Here is a 15,264-nt window from a genome sequence, read left to right as displayed (position 1 = left end):
TACATCAGAAGCATTTACATAGTTAACCTTGATATAAAAACCAAATGCTGTTATAAAACACAGATTTGATCATTATTCCACCTGAAGTACAGATTTTAGTTCATGGGGGTGGGAGAGTGGGCGTGCATGTACACACACATTCAGTACTTCCCTGGGGTAACCAGGTCATGGAGCAAGGCTTAGAAACACATGTCTATTTGTACCTTGTAAGAAGAGCTAAAAATTGACGTATCATCTGATTTAAAATTTTACATACAAGAAATCAATTATTTTAAACTATAACTTATTGCTATATGAGTTCATTTTCAGGCCTGGAGATCAAGTAAAGAACAGTACATGACAACAGGAGTAGAGTGATGAGGTCCGAGGCCAGTAGGCAAAGAAGCTGATCTCTGTGGACTAATCGCTGAAAAGGTGATTCTATTCTGAGACACTAGACACTTGCCCTTTATAATACTCACACTGACAAAAACAAAGACCTTTTCTCAAGAACACCAAAACAGAAGGAACTGAAGATAGGTACTATGCTCACTTTTTAAATACCCAGTCCATCCCCACCTCCTAAACAACAATAAAAGAATAAAAGGCCCTCCCTCTCTTACTTTTTTATCAATGGATGCTACAAAAAATGTCAATGTTACTGGCATCCTAATTTCAAGTATAATGTCATGAAAGTCCCTATTCATTCCATCATATCTTTTTTAAAAGGAGATTCACATCTTCCTTGTCTCTCACCATCACTACAGTTCTATGTAGGTTGAAATCTATTTGGAGTCAAATAACACAAGACATTAATAAAATATTTGCCTTCTTTGGACCCCATTTCAGAGCTGTGAGTGTAACTGAAAATTTGTATTTTTACATAATTTATATCCTTTCAATTAACAGAACATACACTGCTAAATGAATATTTTCCTCCAAAGTAGGCAACACAGAAGGCTACATGCACACTCTGGTGAAGCTGGCGTTGCTCAGAGTACTTTTGGAATCCTTCTTTAGACACAGACCCTACCCTACGCCCTGCTTACAGGTGCAGGCACGTGCATACACATCTGTTGCAATTGTTTATAGCCTCATTTGGCTTTGAATCCAAAACAATATTAGCTAGCTTGAAAACCAAACTTTTTTACCTAGCTAAACTCAAATAACTTCTGAAGTGGGGAGCAAAGACCATTCCTGTCCTCCCAAATTTGTTTTCTTATCCTCCACAGAAATGGAACCACAATTTTTAGTTGTTTACATGGTTATCCATAAGACTGTACTTTCTCACCTGCCCTGTGCCTCTGAGCAACGGGATGTGAGCAGAAGTGTCATGTGGTGGTGCTGGGAGCCCTCCTCAAAAACCTGTGAGTGCACCATTAGCCTTCCTCGACCTGCTGCTGTGTGGAGGTGATGCTGGTACTAATCATCTCTTACAACACACAATGAGGGCCAGACCCTAGGGATGGCAGAGCAGAAAAGTGCTAGGAGCTTGGGTCCCTGAGTGCTGAGTGGTGTAGAGCCAGGATACCAGACCTGGACTGTCCACTTCACGAGTGTTATGTGAGAGAAGATGAAGTTCTACCCTGTTTAACCCATTGTTACTTAGGGTCTCTGTTAGTTGCAGACAAACCTAATTCTAGCTTTTACAAATAATATTTAAAAAATAAAACCCAGGCCTGCCCAGTGGCATAGCAGTTAAGTGTGCACGCTCCACTGTGGTGGCCCAGGGTTTGGATTCCGGGCGTGCACCAACGCACCGCTTGTCAAGCCATGCTGTGGCAGCGTCCCATATAAAGTGGAGGAAGATGGGCACAGATGTTAGCCCAGGGCCAATCTTCCTCAGCAAAAAGAGGAGGATTGGCAACAGATGTTAGCTCAGGGCTAATCTTCCTCACCAAAAAAATAAATAAATAAAAATAAAACCTACTCTCCACAAATAAACATTTTTTTATAATGACGATACTCGAAAAAATGAGCCATTAAAGTAAAGAAGAAGGCGCCATGGATTTGGGGGGCTTTTCTAAAAGAGGCATTCCAAAGGACCTCCAGCACTGTTTGTACAAGCAGAGAGGGACCACTTAGAAGAGGACAACACTCACCTAGACGACCAAGTTGAGGTATTTTCTGACTCTATCCCATTACCTTATTGTCAAATAAACGCAGAAGCTCAACTCCTCCATGAGATGGGGTTTATGTAGAGCTGTGCTGTGTCACACCACACACGGCAATAACCACACACCCTTAAGAAGAATTCAAATACACACACAACAGAAGGCCGCTAGAAAATGCCTGTTTATGATAAAACAAGACCAGCAAAGCCTAAAACAAAAGCATGCCTGGAGACTTACGTGGTTATCTTTATAGTAGTAAGAAAGGGCAGGAAATCGCCGTCTGCTCCGGAATTTGGAACTCCCCAGTATGATGTGTGCCGTGGCCGATTTGGGAACATAGAGTTCAGTAGGGTAAGAATCACAAACCTGTCACAGAGAATACAAGGGGATTTTTAGGCAGTCTAGTAATGCTTTGCGAACTGTCACAAGAAATTCCACTCACCATACTTATAGGCTGCATATTTCAGTTTTCTTAACCAAGTTACAGAGGAGGCTAGTTTGAGGAAACCAAAAGCCCCTTCAGAGAAATGAAGTGCTGCTGAGTCTATGAAACCAGAGTAAACGAGAGCAAGATCCTCTTTGGCATCCCGTCCTTGTGCACTGGCCCTTCTCTCTCAGGGCTCCTCGTGTGAGGCCAGACACTGACAAATGAGCATTTCTTTCACCAAAAATGACAAATTGCAATTCTGCATCCTGGCAGCCGAGAAAACTTGTGCTGCCTGTTTTGATTAAAAAGTAGCCTGACACTGGGAGACAATTTCCTAAAACGTCAGCATTCCTCAGGTCACCTTGCTGTCCCAGGCACTCGCTGTGTGCGCTCCTGCCCCTGGCCGGCAGTCAAGCCGATGCCCTCCTGGATCCTCCTCCCCTGGATCTTCCCAAATCTCAACCACTCCAGGGCCGACCCATTCTGCCTCCCTCAAGAAAACTCCTCCCGGAGCTTCCAGCTCTTATAGACTTCTAGATCTGACTTCCTACCACACAACATAACGGCTTTATTTTTGCTTTGTATGCGTTGGTTTTATCAGTGGTAAGAAATGGTTTACTCTCTCTGTGCACCCCCGGCCGTGATTTCCACAGTGGAAAGTGGCGCCTTGGAATGACCTTGCGAGCTAGTCAGAAATCAGCAGTTTAAAACCTGTCTCTGATGTGCCAACCTCATCACCTTTGGGAAGTCAAACTACACTGAGCACTTGGGTTTTCTGATCTCTAAAACTGATATAAAACAGAAATAATATCCCCCAGGGTTGATATGAGGATAAAATAACACCCATCACAAAGCACTTCATAAACCACTCGGTCTGACAGCAATGTTCGTGGTGGCCACAGTAATAGCAGTTGATTTGTTGCTTGACACATATTTTGCTTTGACATCAGCCAATCAATCTTTTTGCAACATGAAGACTATTTAGATGGCAGTTCCCTGGGCTTCGCCAAAGCAATGTTTATTTCCTGAAAGTCAAGTGTCTTCTCGGGCGTTTCAAGAGGAGGCCTCAAGTAAGTGTAGCAACAGGGGAAATGCTTTATCTGCATGTCCTCCATCCATCTCTGCCCACCCTTACCGCTCTGGAAAGATGGGACTGAAGGTCACAAAAACCCACCAAAAGCAAGAGCCAAGCCTCCAAAGCTCATATAAATTGTTCTGTGATGATGCCCTCCCTTGCCTGCCTCCACTGCCTGTTACCAGACTGGTGAACAACATTGAGCAGGCGATAAAAGGGCCTCAAGAGTGATGTTCCCAAGCCCAAAGGGTAATTTCAGCATTTCTCCAAAGACATTTTGGGAATGATTACCAAAGACTTCAACGTGGGCTCCGGAACTGACACCATGGAGGAAAATCCTGTACCAAGAACAGATGGCCCAACCTACTTGGCCCCAGAGAGCTTTTACTGGAATTCCCACCACAGGACACTGCACTTCCTTCCCCACGCAAATCTGGCGTCTGAACCTCTCCAAGTCAGTCAGCTAGAACATTACTACACAGACCACACCTGCCTGTCTGAGGTTCAAGAGACATGCAGTCATTGTACCAGACTTACAACATTTTCTTAAAATAACAGTTTTTAAAAGGAAATGGGTAGGTTTTCAGTAAGTTGGGGATTACCTACTTTCTTCTTTATAACAACACTGGGAATTGCAAACTTATTTATGATTAAATGAAATAAGAATAAGAAATAAGTGGGTGAGATTTCTCAACATGCTCATTACATATGGCCTTTATGAAGAGCAAAGAGGTGACCTAGGAACTCTGGAGCTCCTGCCAGGTCCTCTTATAGCCTCCCAAGGCCAAAAGATGCCCAGCTTGTCCCAGGTCATGGCCCTTACATGAACCATATCTGGTATGGGACCCAGAGAGAAGGTCAACACCAAGAGCCCACTCTCCTTGATACTCTTGGCCCCAACCTACTCAGGGACCTGACTTTTGTCTATCCACTCAGGGTCTTCTTTCTTCACAAGAAGAACAGAGTTCTTCACAAGAACTCTCCTGCCCTCAAAGAGTACCAGGGCCCTCCCTCTCCACAGAATAGGAAAAGGCAGATCTCTGTGGCTGGCGTCTGCAAGGACCAAGAGCTCAGCAGCCTGAGCCCAGTCAACAGCGGTCAGGCTTGCACCAGCTGTCAGGGCCTCCGCTCTAGAAAGACACCACCACCAGTTCAGGGACTCCTGCTTTCCTCAGAGCACTGGGGCTAGGGGAAAAGACTCTAAGGGTCAGCGCTTACACATGGGGCATTCTGATAAGCACTCACATGGGAAGCTCTAAGAGAAGCTAAAGCATCTTTGGAAAAAAGTCAGACTCACAGTGCCAGCTAACTCGGGTTTCAAGCTACAGCTTCTTAACCAAGCTGGAAACAAGTAAATGCATCCTGCTTTCCCGAAAGCAGACAGGACTTCCAAGTGAAGTTAAAATAATCTGGTTGGCATCGACCACTCACATTTTTGCAACAAGTTCACACAGTTATAGTCAAAATTCTGGCAATTAATGAAGCACAGCACAATGCCATTTATGCCACTGAAACTACTCAATGAGCCTCCCAAAATTCTGTCTGGTTTAGAAAATCACATGAGAAAATTCAGAGAGAATACGAGAAGTTCAGAAAAGTAGAAAATGCTTTTCTTTTGAATTTTCTTTACATTGACTGCCTTAGCCAATGAAAAGTGGATTAAGTTAAAATCATTTCTCCATATTTTTTTTATTAATAAGGAAATGCTTTTCTTTGTTCTCCACTAAATAAATTAGCCTGCCTGGAGCTCATGTCTTGGTTTGGCCTTCCCAAGAGGAATCTTTTTCGGTAATTCTTCCACTCATTCTGCAAGTTCTTTTTTTTTTATTGAAATATATTTGACATGTAACATCATATAATTTAAGGTGTACAACATGTTGATTTGATACATTTATATACTGCAATATGATTGCCACTGTAGCAATAATTAGCACCTCTATCACGTTACATAATGATCCTTTCTTTTTAGTGGTTGGAATCATTAAGGTCTAGTCTCTTAGCAAGTTTGATGATTATAATACAATACTGTTGTCTATCAACAAGTGTTTACTGAATACTTATTATGTACCAGGCATTATGTTAGGTGCTAGGGCAGTAATGAATAACAAAAGAGTTATTGGCCTCAAGGACTCCACATTCCCAGGTTATAACCTTCCAGTAAATGTATTTTACCCTGCAGGGTAGTATCCATCTGAGATGCCATCCAAGGCATCTCATCAGACCTCTGCATTCATTGAGGATGAATCACTCAATCAAGCACTTTGGGGTGACAGTTAGTTGTCAGGAACTGACATATATCTACCTAGACAACTTTCTTCTTAAACATTTATGACCTAAAATTTATTTCAAGGAATTTATGATGTAATGAGGAGAAGGAAGAGGTTTACGTATATATAATAAATATAATATAAATAAAACATATATAATAAAATTACATAGCATAAAATATAGCTGTAGAGAACTGAAATAAACAAGATTTTCAGTTGCTGGTTTGGATTATACTTTAAGTTTTATTCCAAGAGAAATAGATTAAAAATTTAACCTAGGAATGAATGCCAATTATTTTATTTAAAGGAAGACAATTTCAGGAGTTAGGTACAAAAGGAAATCTTAGCTTAGAGAATTAGACTACCAAACACAAGTGTCTTATAAATAGGGATAACAGTAATGATGACAGAGATGATGATGATGATGATGATGATAATTAACCTGCCCAAGACCACATGAATAGAAAATAGCAGAACTGGTCCTGGAACCTATGTTTTTGTACTCTATGCATGGTGTTATCTCCACCATGGACAATAGCTTCCTCTCCGTCAGATGACACCACCAGCCCCACTCACCTCAAAGAATTTGTGAGAAGAAAGAAATAACTTTTGTAAAAGAAGGGAAGAAAAAGTAAACATTTTCTCCGCTGTAAGGTTGAAAGTGAAAGTAACAGATGAGGACATAACCTTCTCAATGGACTATTAATCAGAAATTTTTTGAGAGAATCAACTTTTATAGTATCTCTAAATTGGTAATAAATGGGGGTACATCATCTTTCTCCCTATTTCAATGTTTGTAAAATCAGAAAATCCCCTAGGTTTTTACCTTTTCTGTTTCAACACAATTTGTTGCTTGTTAGTTTTGGTTTGCTGTATGTTGCTTTTGAAAAGAAATGCTTGGTAATTCATGTTTTGCAGTCTTGACAACATAGAACTTAAGTGACTAAATATGAGTCATGTTTATGGTGCTAATTCTAGAAGGAAAGTTCATCAAAAATAGGAAGAACCTGTGTTTCCAAGGAAATATTATTCCATAACATGTGACTTAGCCTCATTTTCTTCCTCACTCAAAGGTGTTGTCCTATTTTTAAAAAATTGTAAAAAGACACCCAATTTTCTTTACTAATCTTGGATTTTCCTTCCCTTCATTTCAAGGCTAAAACTCCACTACAAAGGTTGGCTTTAGCATGAGAACACACTATTCTGATTACATTAGCCAGACACTTTATAATGATTGAGACAAAAAGACTCCAAATGTCTACTCACAGTGTAAGACTATGGTTGTTAGATTTAAGTATAATTACAAAGAAAATTCAGTATCGTGAAAGTGTCCATTCTATCCCAAATAATCTACAAATTCAAGATATTCAGAAGAATGACGTGGAAGGACCTGATCTATAGGATATGAAGATTTATTATAAAGCTACAATAACTATAATTAGTAAAAATGTAATTATGGAAATTATACAGTGTCAAATTGGTAGCAAATAGGGTAGGATTTTTTTGTTGTTGTTAAACAATATGCTAAAACGTGAAACAAAATAGGAAAGACCAAAAACTCAAAGCTTCTGAAGATCAAAAGATACCCTAGGAACAGTATACACATATCTCCAGAGAGGAGATATTTGTAAAAGCTATAAATGATAACAGATTATTATCCAGAATATATAAAGAAATTCTACAAATCAATAAGAAAATGACAAATAACCTTATAGAATAAAAGGATCAAACACATGAATAGGCAATTCACAGAAGAGTCAACTTGAATCACCAATAAACAAACTCAAACTTGCTAGTGATGAGGGCACTGCAAATAAAACCACGTTGAGATTCATGTCACACCAATCGAACTGGCATTTTTTCAACTTTAACTTTTTGATTAGTTTATAAATTCACATGGTTATAAAAATGAAACAATACAAAAAGGTGCACATTCTCATCCTTGTGTTCTATTCATTCCATTCCCACCTGCTCTCTAGGTTACCCCTTTTGGGCAATTATATATATATAAACATATATTCTTATCTTTCTCCCTCTTTTTTTAGATAAAAGGGATCACATTGTATTCATTGCACTGTGCCTTGCTTTTTTGAACCTAACAATAAAGTTTAGCAATCTTTCCTTATCAGTACATGGAAATCTTCCACATTTTTTAATGGCTACATGCTAATTACATGGATAGACCAAAAATTATTTAACTGGAACTCTATTAAAGCAACTTGGGTTTCTTCTAATATATGCTATTACAAACAATGCTTCAATCAATAACCTAGTACGTCATTGTGTGTGAGTATGCTATTAACTCCTTAGAATAAATTCCCAGAAGTAAGACTGCTGGGTCAACAAGTATAACCATCAAACATTGTCAATACCAATTGCTGGTGAGTCTGTGGAGTGATGAGAACTCTTACATCTTGCTAGTAGGTCCATAAGTCCATGTAAAAACTTGTTTTTTTTGCCAAAAAGATTTTGGCAATATATAGTAAGGAAAAATCCACACACTATCTAACTCAGAAATTCTACTCCTAGGTAGAAACTCACAATGTACTATAAGTCGTATATAAGCCAATTAACACCTTTTGTGTGATGGTAAAACAAAAAAACAAACAGAGAGAAAAGAAAAAGAATAAATGTTTTAAACTATGGCATATTTGTAAAATGGAATATAATACAACTATGAAGAAAGGATGAATGAGAGCTATAGGTGTCAACAGTTACTTCACTTCTCTGTGTCTTGGACAGTCACTTAAGCTCTCTGTGCCTGAGTTTCTCCATCTGCACAGCAGGGATAACAACACCACCTCCACATAGGACTGCTAACACTTGTCAAGTTTTTAGAACAGTGCCTGGCATGTGCTAACTATTATACATGTGTTTGTTAAATGAAATGAATCTCACAAACACAACATTGAGTGAAAAGTCAAGTTTCAGTAAACTACATTCAGCATGATACCAGTATAGAAAGCATAAAAAAGACAAAACATACTACTACATATTACTATTGACAAATGTAGAAATGCTATAAATAGAAGGGAATGACAACGCCAAATTGCAGTCAGCGACACAGGAGCAGGAGGTGATTTGGAGGGAACATTAGGCATTGGCCACGTTAGTCCTTACACAGTATGTGGGTCCCTGCTGTCCATTTCATTATTCTTCAGAGTTTTGTGTATGCTGTAAGTGTGGCATAATAAATAAATAACATTTTAAAAAGTGAAGGATAATCAATGAAAGAAAAGCAACAGGATGTGTACTTCCAAAATTATTACAGGTAAATACAGGAAAAAAACTATCCAGCTAGAGCTATGAAAGGGGGAAAGACAACTAGCAAAACACCCAAAGCACAGTATCTAGAACAATGTCACAGATACCAGTTACTGCAACAAGAGATTTTCAGACCGAGTAAAAATCAAAATCTAGCCATACCTAATTTTAAAAAGACAAAACATTCCACTCCCACAACTCAAAGATAATGACCGTTAGATATTTCTTAAAAAGACAAAATATTAATATAGGAAGGTTGAAAATAATGGGACAAATATAAAAAGACAAAATATTAATATAGGAAGGTTGAAAATAATGGGACAAATAGAGCTCTACCAGACAAATGCTGACAAAAAGAAAGAAATGGTAGAAATATAATCACACAAAATAGAATTCAAAGTTAAAAGCATTCACAGGAAAAAGGGATATTTGAAATTGATAAAAAGAACAATACAACAAGCAGATGTCCTAGACCATTATGTGCTAAGCAACATAACTTCAAAATATACTATGCAAACATTTTAGAAAAGTAAGAGAAAACATTCAAGCAGCAATCATAACAGGAAATTTTTCACATACCTCTCAGAAATCAAGTGAGCAAAAGGACCAAAATAAGCTAAAAAGGTCAATTTAGATAGATATAGAATTTTATACTCAAGTAACAGAGAATACACAGTTTTACTAGACTCAAAACACTGATAATACTGAGTGTTTTATGAAGACATAAATCTTCAAAAGTTCCTCAAATTTCTAAATCCTACAGGTCACATGCACTGATATTCCAGACAAATAAGACACATGCACTTATTTCCAGAAATAAATAACCAAATACTGATCAAAAACAAAACCATCAGTGGCCTACCTGCTGGCAATCTAAAAAAAGATTTAAGCCCTTTATGTCTTTCGACAGATTCTAGGAGTTGATTCTTAGAAAATAATTTAAAAGATGGGCAAAATCATATGCACAACGATATTGCTCCCAGAATTATTCATGTGGCAAAAAATTATGAGTAATCTAAATGTCTAATAATTGGGAAATACTTAAGTGTATTATGGCACATTCATTTGATGAAACGTTATATGGTCACTTAACTGATTGATAGGAACACTGTGTAGCAATATAGAAAATCCTCATGGTAAGGTGAAGAAAATAATCAGGATTCAAAATACCTGACCAGAAATGGTCAATTAACAGGAGATAAGTGATAAATGGTCAATCAGTATATACAAAGCTACAAATCAAGAAATCAAAGCACACAGATTAAATTAAAATGAGAAGTCACTTGTCCCACTCTCAAGATGTCAAAAAATTTTTTTAAAAAATAAACTTCACTGCTGAGGGGACAAAGAATCAAGCCTTCTCATACACAACTGCTGAGAATTTATATAAACTGGTACAACCTTTCTGCAGTTCTTTTTGATAATATGTACAAAAATTTGTGTAAACCTTCTGACAGCAATTCTACCTTTAGGATTCTGTCTTTAAAACAAGGAATTTTAACATGGGCAAAGGTATAATTGCTAGGATGTTCTCACTATGTTATTTAAAATAGTGAGAAATAATACTAATCTAAACGTCTAAAAATTGGAGATTAGGTAGATAAAATATGGTATCGCCACACTACGTAATATTATATAACTTTTTAAAATGCTATAAAATATGTTCATTGACGGAAACACAACATGCTATGTGAAGAAAAGCAGAACACAAAGCATATTTCGTATGATTTCATTTTTTGTTATATATATTTGAAGTGTTCTTTTTCTTCTATATTTTCCAATTTTAAACAATGAAATACATTATTTATATAAGAAAAAAGTTATTAAACTATGCAGATGAGAAAAAAAAACTGAAGGAAAACTTTAAAACCCAATACAAGAACGTTAAGGCAATGGGATGGTGGGTGTGTTTTTTTTTTGTCTCTCTTTTGTAAATTCACTGCAATGTCCTTACATTACTTTTATTACTTAAAATACTTTAAAAATTAATAGGGAAACCAACACTGATTTGCAAGCCCATCGTTAGGGAGAGTAGGGGATTAATTCTCCCTCCCTTCCTCTCCATAATCCTTCCTGTAAATGCAGACACATTTCTCCATATTTCTCTAGGGAACCCTCTTGGTGACCTTGTGTACCAATCAAGAGAGGAGCTGGTGCCAAACTGCCATCGGAGTCTCTGTGACTTCCCCACGCATCACTCACTGTGCTATAAAAAGACTTGATGGGAGAACAAGGTCCTGGCCGGCTCTCCCACCAACCGCCTGGCCGTGAGGTCCACTGCTGGGCCTCTCCGGGTTTCCACTTCCTCAGCCATTAGGAGAAGAGTGTGGAGGAGATGGTCTCTAAGGTTCCCTTGTCCAAACTCTCTGACTCTAGGTGCAGGTAGGAAATATATCCAGCAATAACCAAAGGAGACTGGGAAACTCACACATTTGTATCTACAAAAAGCTATAAAACTAAAGGAGATCAAACAAAGAAGTCATGCTCAGCTATGTGAAATCATGATTTTGTGCGGATTAAGTATCTGGACTTCACTAAACGCCTCCACTCACTCTGTAGTCTCTGTTCACATCGCTGAGCTGCCAATAATCATCTGGGAGGCCCATTCGTTTGTATTCTTCACTGAGCTCGATCAGCATCCAGCCTTGCTCTCTTTCTTCTTTATCCAGCTTGGGGTTGAATGAAAAGCAGTATAATTCCTCATATTTCACTGCAAGAAAAGGGAGAATAAAGCCAAATCAAGCTAGTCAAAGCCAGAAACAAATCTCCCCAAAAGCATTCTGCCCAGGCTAGAGTACACCGAGAGGCCAGCCCAGTTCCTCACTTGTTGATATACTCCCAGGAGCACCTCACTCGTTGATATACTTCCAGGAGCACCCCATCTCCATGGGCGGGGTCACCCACCTCCTCCCAAGAACGACAAGACAACCTTGGAACAACCAGACTCAACTTTGCAAGAGCTTCTTTCCTTTTAGAAACAGGGCCTTCTCCATATTGTGCCTTTTTTTTTTTTTTTGAGTTGCTTTTGAAAGCGAATATATTTTCCAGATCACATAAAGTATGGAGTTTAAAAATTAATTGAGAATGTCTGTATTCAGGGCTGGCCCTGTGGCTTAGCGGTTAAGTGAGCGCGCTCCACTGCTGGCGGCCCGGGTTCGGATCCCAGGCGCACACCAACGCACCGCTTCTCCAGCCATGCTGAGGCCACGTCCCACATACAGCAACTAGAAGGCTGTGCAGCTATGACGTACAACTATCCACTGGGGCTTTGGGGGAAAAAAATAAATTAATTAAAAAATTAAAAAAAAAAAAGAATGTCTGTATTCATTAGACATCAAGAATTCCATTTGTTTTTGTATATCGAGCTGGGATTTGGGAGAGCCTCTCAGAGGTAGACAGAGACCCAGGTCACTGTCGCATTTGGATGTTCACAGCATTAAAAAAGAAATAACAAAACAGTTGAAAAAGCTGTGCAATCTATTTAAATGTTTGCACTGAAAAAATCTAAACTTTTAACAACTACATATACGTCAACTGTACTGCTCATGCAATATTTATAGGAGTCATTAAAAAATATCAATTCATAGTGGATGGCACCCTGATCATGAGGGGCAAGTTGAAGAATGTATGATCAAAGTCTTCTTTAAATTCTGCCAGGATATCTGTCTTTCTGTATAGCCTTTCATGCTGTGAGGCCAGGCCCAATAGCCCTCTCCAGTAAGATCACGATTTGGTTTCCTCGCTCTGGTCTTGCCATGTTAAGGGAAGCATCTAGACCAGTGCTGTCCAACAGAAATATAACGTCAGCCACATATGTCATTTAAAATGTACTTATAGCCACATTAAAAAACTAAAAAGAAACAGTGAAATTAATTTTAATATTTTATTTATCCCAATAAATCCAAAATCTTATCATTGCAACATGTACAGAATGTAAAACTTAATAATATTTTATATATTTTGTTTTGTACTGCCATTGAAATTCCACGTGTATTTCACACTTACCACCACATCTTAGTTCAGACTAGCCACATTTCAAGCCCTCAATAGCCACATGTGGCTAGTAGCTAGTAAATAGTGCAGATCTAAGCACTTCTGGTGATAATAAATCGTGGCTGATACTCACTGAACCCTTGTTTCATTCCAGAATCTGTTCTAATTAAATGTATTAACCCCCATCTAGTAGGCACCATGATGGGCCTCATTTTACAGATGAGAAATCTGGGGCAAAAGGAAGTTGAGGAACATTTCCAGGGTCACACAGCTAGTAAACGGGGAGTCTGGATCTAAATTAGGCATCCAGCTGTACAGTGCATGCTCCTAATCCCCCCTCACTGCTCCTCCAAGGCAGACCCTTCTCTCTTCTCCCCAGATGGACAACTTTTGCATCTTTTCTTTCCTGGTTCCATCTCCCTAATCGTCCTGTTTTTCTCCAATAGATTTCTTTCTCCTCACAGTTTTCACAGGTCCTCCCATCTATTCCTTAATCTGATGATGGCATTCAGTGTGGACAATTTAATGCTCCTAAATATGTGTATCTGCAGGCCCTGTGAAGGATCTCACCACCAGCAAAAGGCTGCAGGAACACACAGGCAGCCTGAGATCAAAACTCAGTTTCAAGCTTGTTGTGATTACTATTGAAATGACTCATCATCTATAAGGAAGAAGAAAGATAAGGGGCATATGTTAAGTACCAGACTTTTTCATGAGACATGAACTTTTTCTTGTAAAAACGGAAGCAAGAGGACTGTGGAGTATCAGTGAGATAAGCTAGGTTCTATTTCAGTCTCTCTTGATGTCATTTTTCTAAACTGCAAAATTTAGAATACTGATAATTTCAACAAATGTGATAATACACACATCTAGGTACATGCACACACAAACACAGAGTAGACACTTTCAGTAAAAACTATTTCCTGTAATCTTAGCTAATTGAGCAGACAGCATATAAAATTGAGATCCTGTTCTGGGAACAGTTGGCTCGACACTGACACATCTTTTCCATCTCTAAGTACCATTTTTATGACTCAGGCTTCTGATATCATAATGTTAACCGCAAATGCAATTTGTTTAAGATGCCAAAAGAATCTCTTGAGAAAGCCTCAGTTCCCTCAGTGAAACAAGTTTATTAATGAATATTGGGTAATAATGGAAGTTAAATATTTACAAACAGGTTTAAAGGTAAAAGAAGAAATCCATTCTAGGATTACTGATGGTTTTCTGTGTACAGGCTCATGCTTGTTGTCACTGGGACGAGGCAAGGAAACTGTACATAAGTTAAAGGAAGAATAATTTATAACAGACATTAAGAAGATCATTCTTGAATTGAGAGACATTAGAACAAGTTGCCACTGAAATTACGAAATTTTTTTTTAGTTATTTTTAAGGAAAAGAGTGATCAACCACACCTCTGTCCCAATTTACATAAAATTCTGCATGAGGGCAGAGAAATCCAAATTTTTGTCAGCCAATGCTCAGTCTTGTTAATGTGGGCAAGTTTCTTACCCAGAGGCCAGCCCAGGAGAAGCCTTCAGCTAAGGATTGCCTACTCTGAGAAATCAAAAAGTACCATCAACACGATGTGAATTTTACTGAATATTTCCCATACACAATATTCTGTTCCCCTCATCTCCATCTCCTGCAAAACATATAGCAGAATTTTTAGTAATCGGCAGGGAAGTAAGTTAAAAACAACAAGAACAAAAGCAGAGCTAGAGAAATCTCTAGTATTTACAGAATCAGAACCGAGAGAAAATATCTGTCTGCTTTAGGAAGGTCAAATTCCTGATTTTTTACCCACTCTTAAAACAGACATGTTAAATACTCCACTGGCTTTTCAAATCACAAAGTCTGAGCCATCACATCCAACATCTTCTGCTGTTGGAGATGGCAGGTTTCAACAGGAGGTCCATTGAAGGCCTCACCCTAAGGGGCCCCACCACTAGGAGGGCACAGAGCTTCTCCAATAAGAAGCAAATACTCAACATGCCTTTGAACTCAGGAAGTATAGTGAATGTGCACCTCTAGTTAAAAAAAAATTTCAGACAAAGTTAAGTGGAAGTCATTCTAGTAGTTACTTTATTTACCTCCTTAAATCATATAATTGCTAAACAAAGGCAGACTTGAAGGTCTATCTAT

The 15,264-nt window shown here is 38.5% G+C and overlaps 1 protein-coding gene across 2 annotated transcripts in view; it reads right to left on the bottom strand.

Annotated features, from left to right (window-relative positions):
* Window positions 1–15,264, bottom strand: part of MTMR7 (myotubularin related protein 7) — a 115,263-nt gene that overhangs the window by 44,669 nt on the left and 55,330 nt on the right. For both annotated transcript variants that reach the window (XM_004428787.2, XM_087418445.1), the window contains exons 4-5: window positions 11,679–11,836; window positions 2,331–2,459 (exon numbers count right to left, since the gene is read on the bottom strand). In XM_004428787.2, coding sequence (XP_004428844.2) covers window positions 2,331–2,459; window positions 11,679–11,836 — 287 coding nt within the window. The remainder of the gene's footprint in view (window positions 1–2,330; window positions 2,460–11,678; window positions 11,837–15,264) is intronic.

Source organism: Ceratotherium simum, chromosome 28, assembly GCF_057802395.1.
Source record: "Ceratotherium simum simum isolate JZ-2026a chromosome 28, ASM5780239v1, whole genome shotgun sequence".
Lineage (NCBI taxonomy): Eukaryota > Metazoa > Chordata > Mammalia > Perissodactyla > Rhinocerotidae > Ceratotherium > Ceratotherium simum.
The sequence above is the reverse complement of the archived record's forward strand: the minus strand, read 5'-3'. Positions and strand labels throughout refer to the sequence as shown.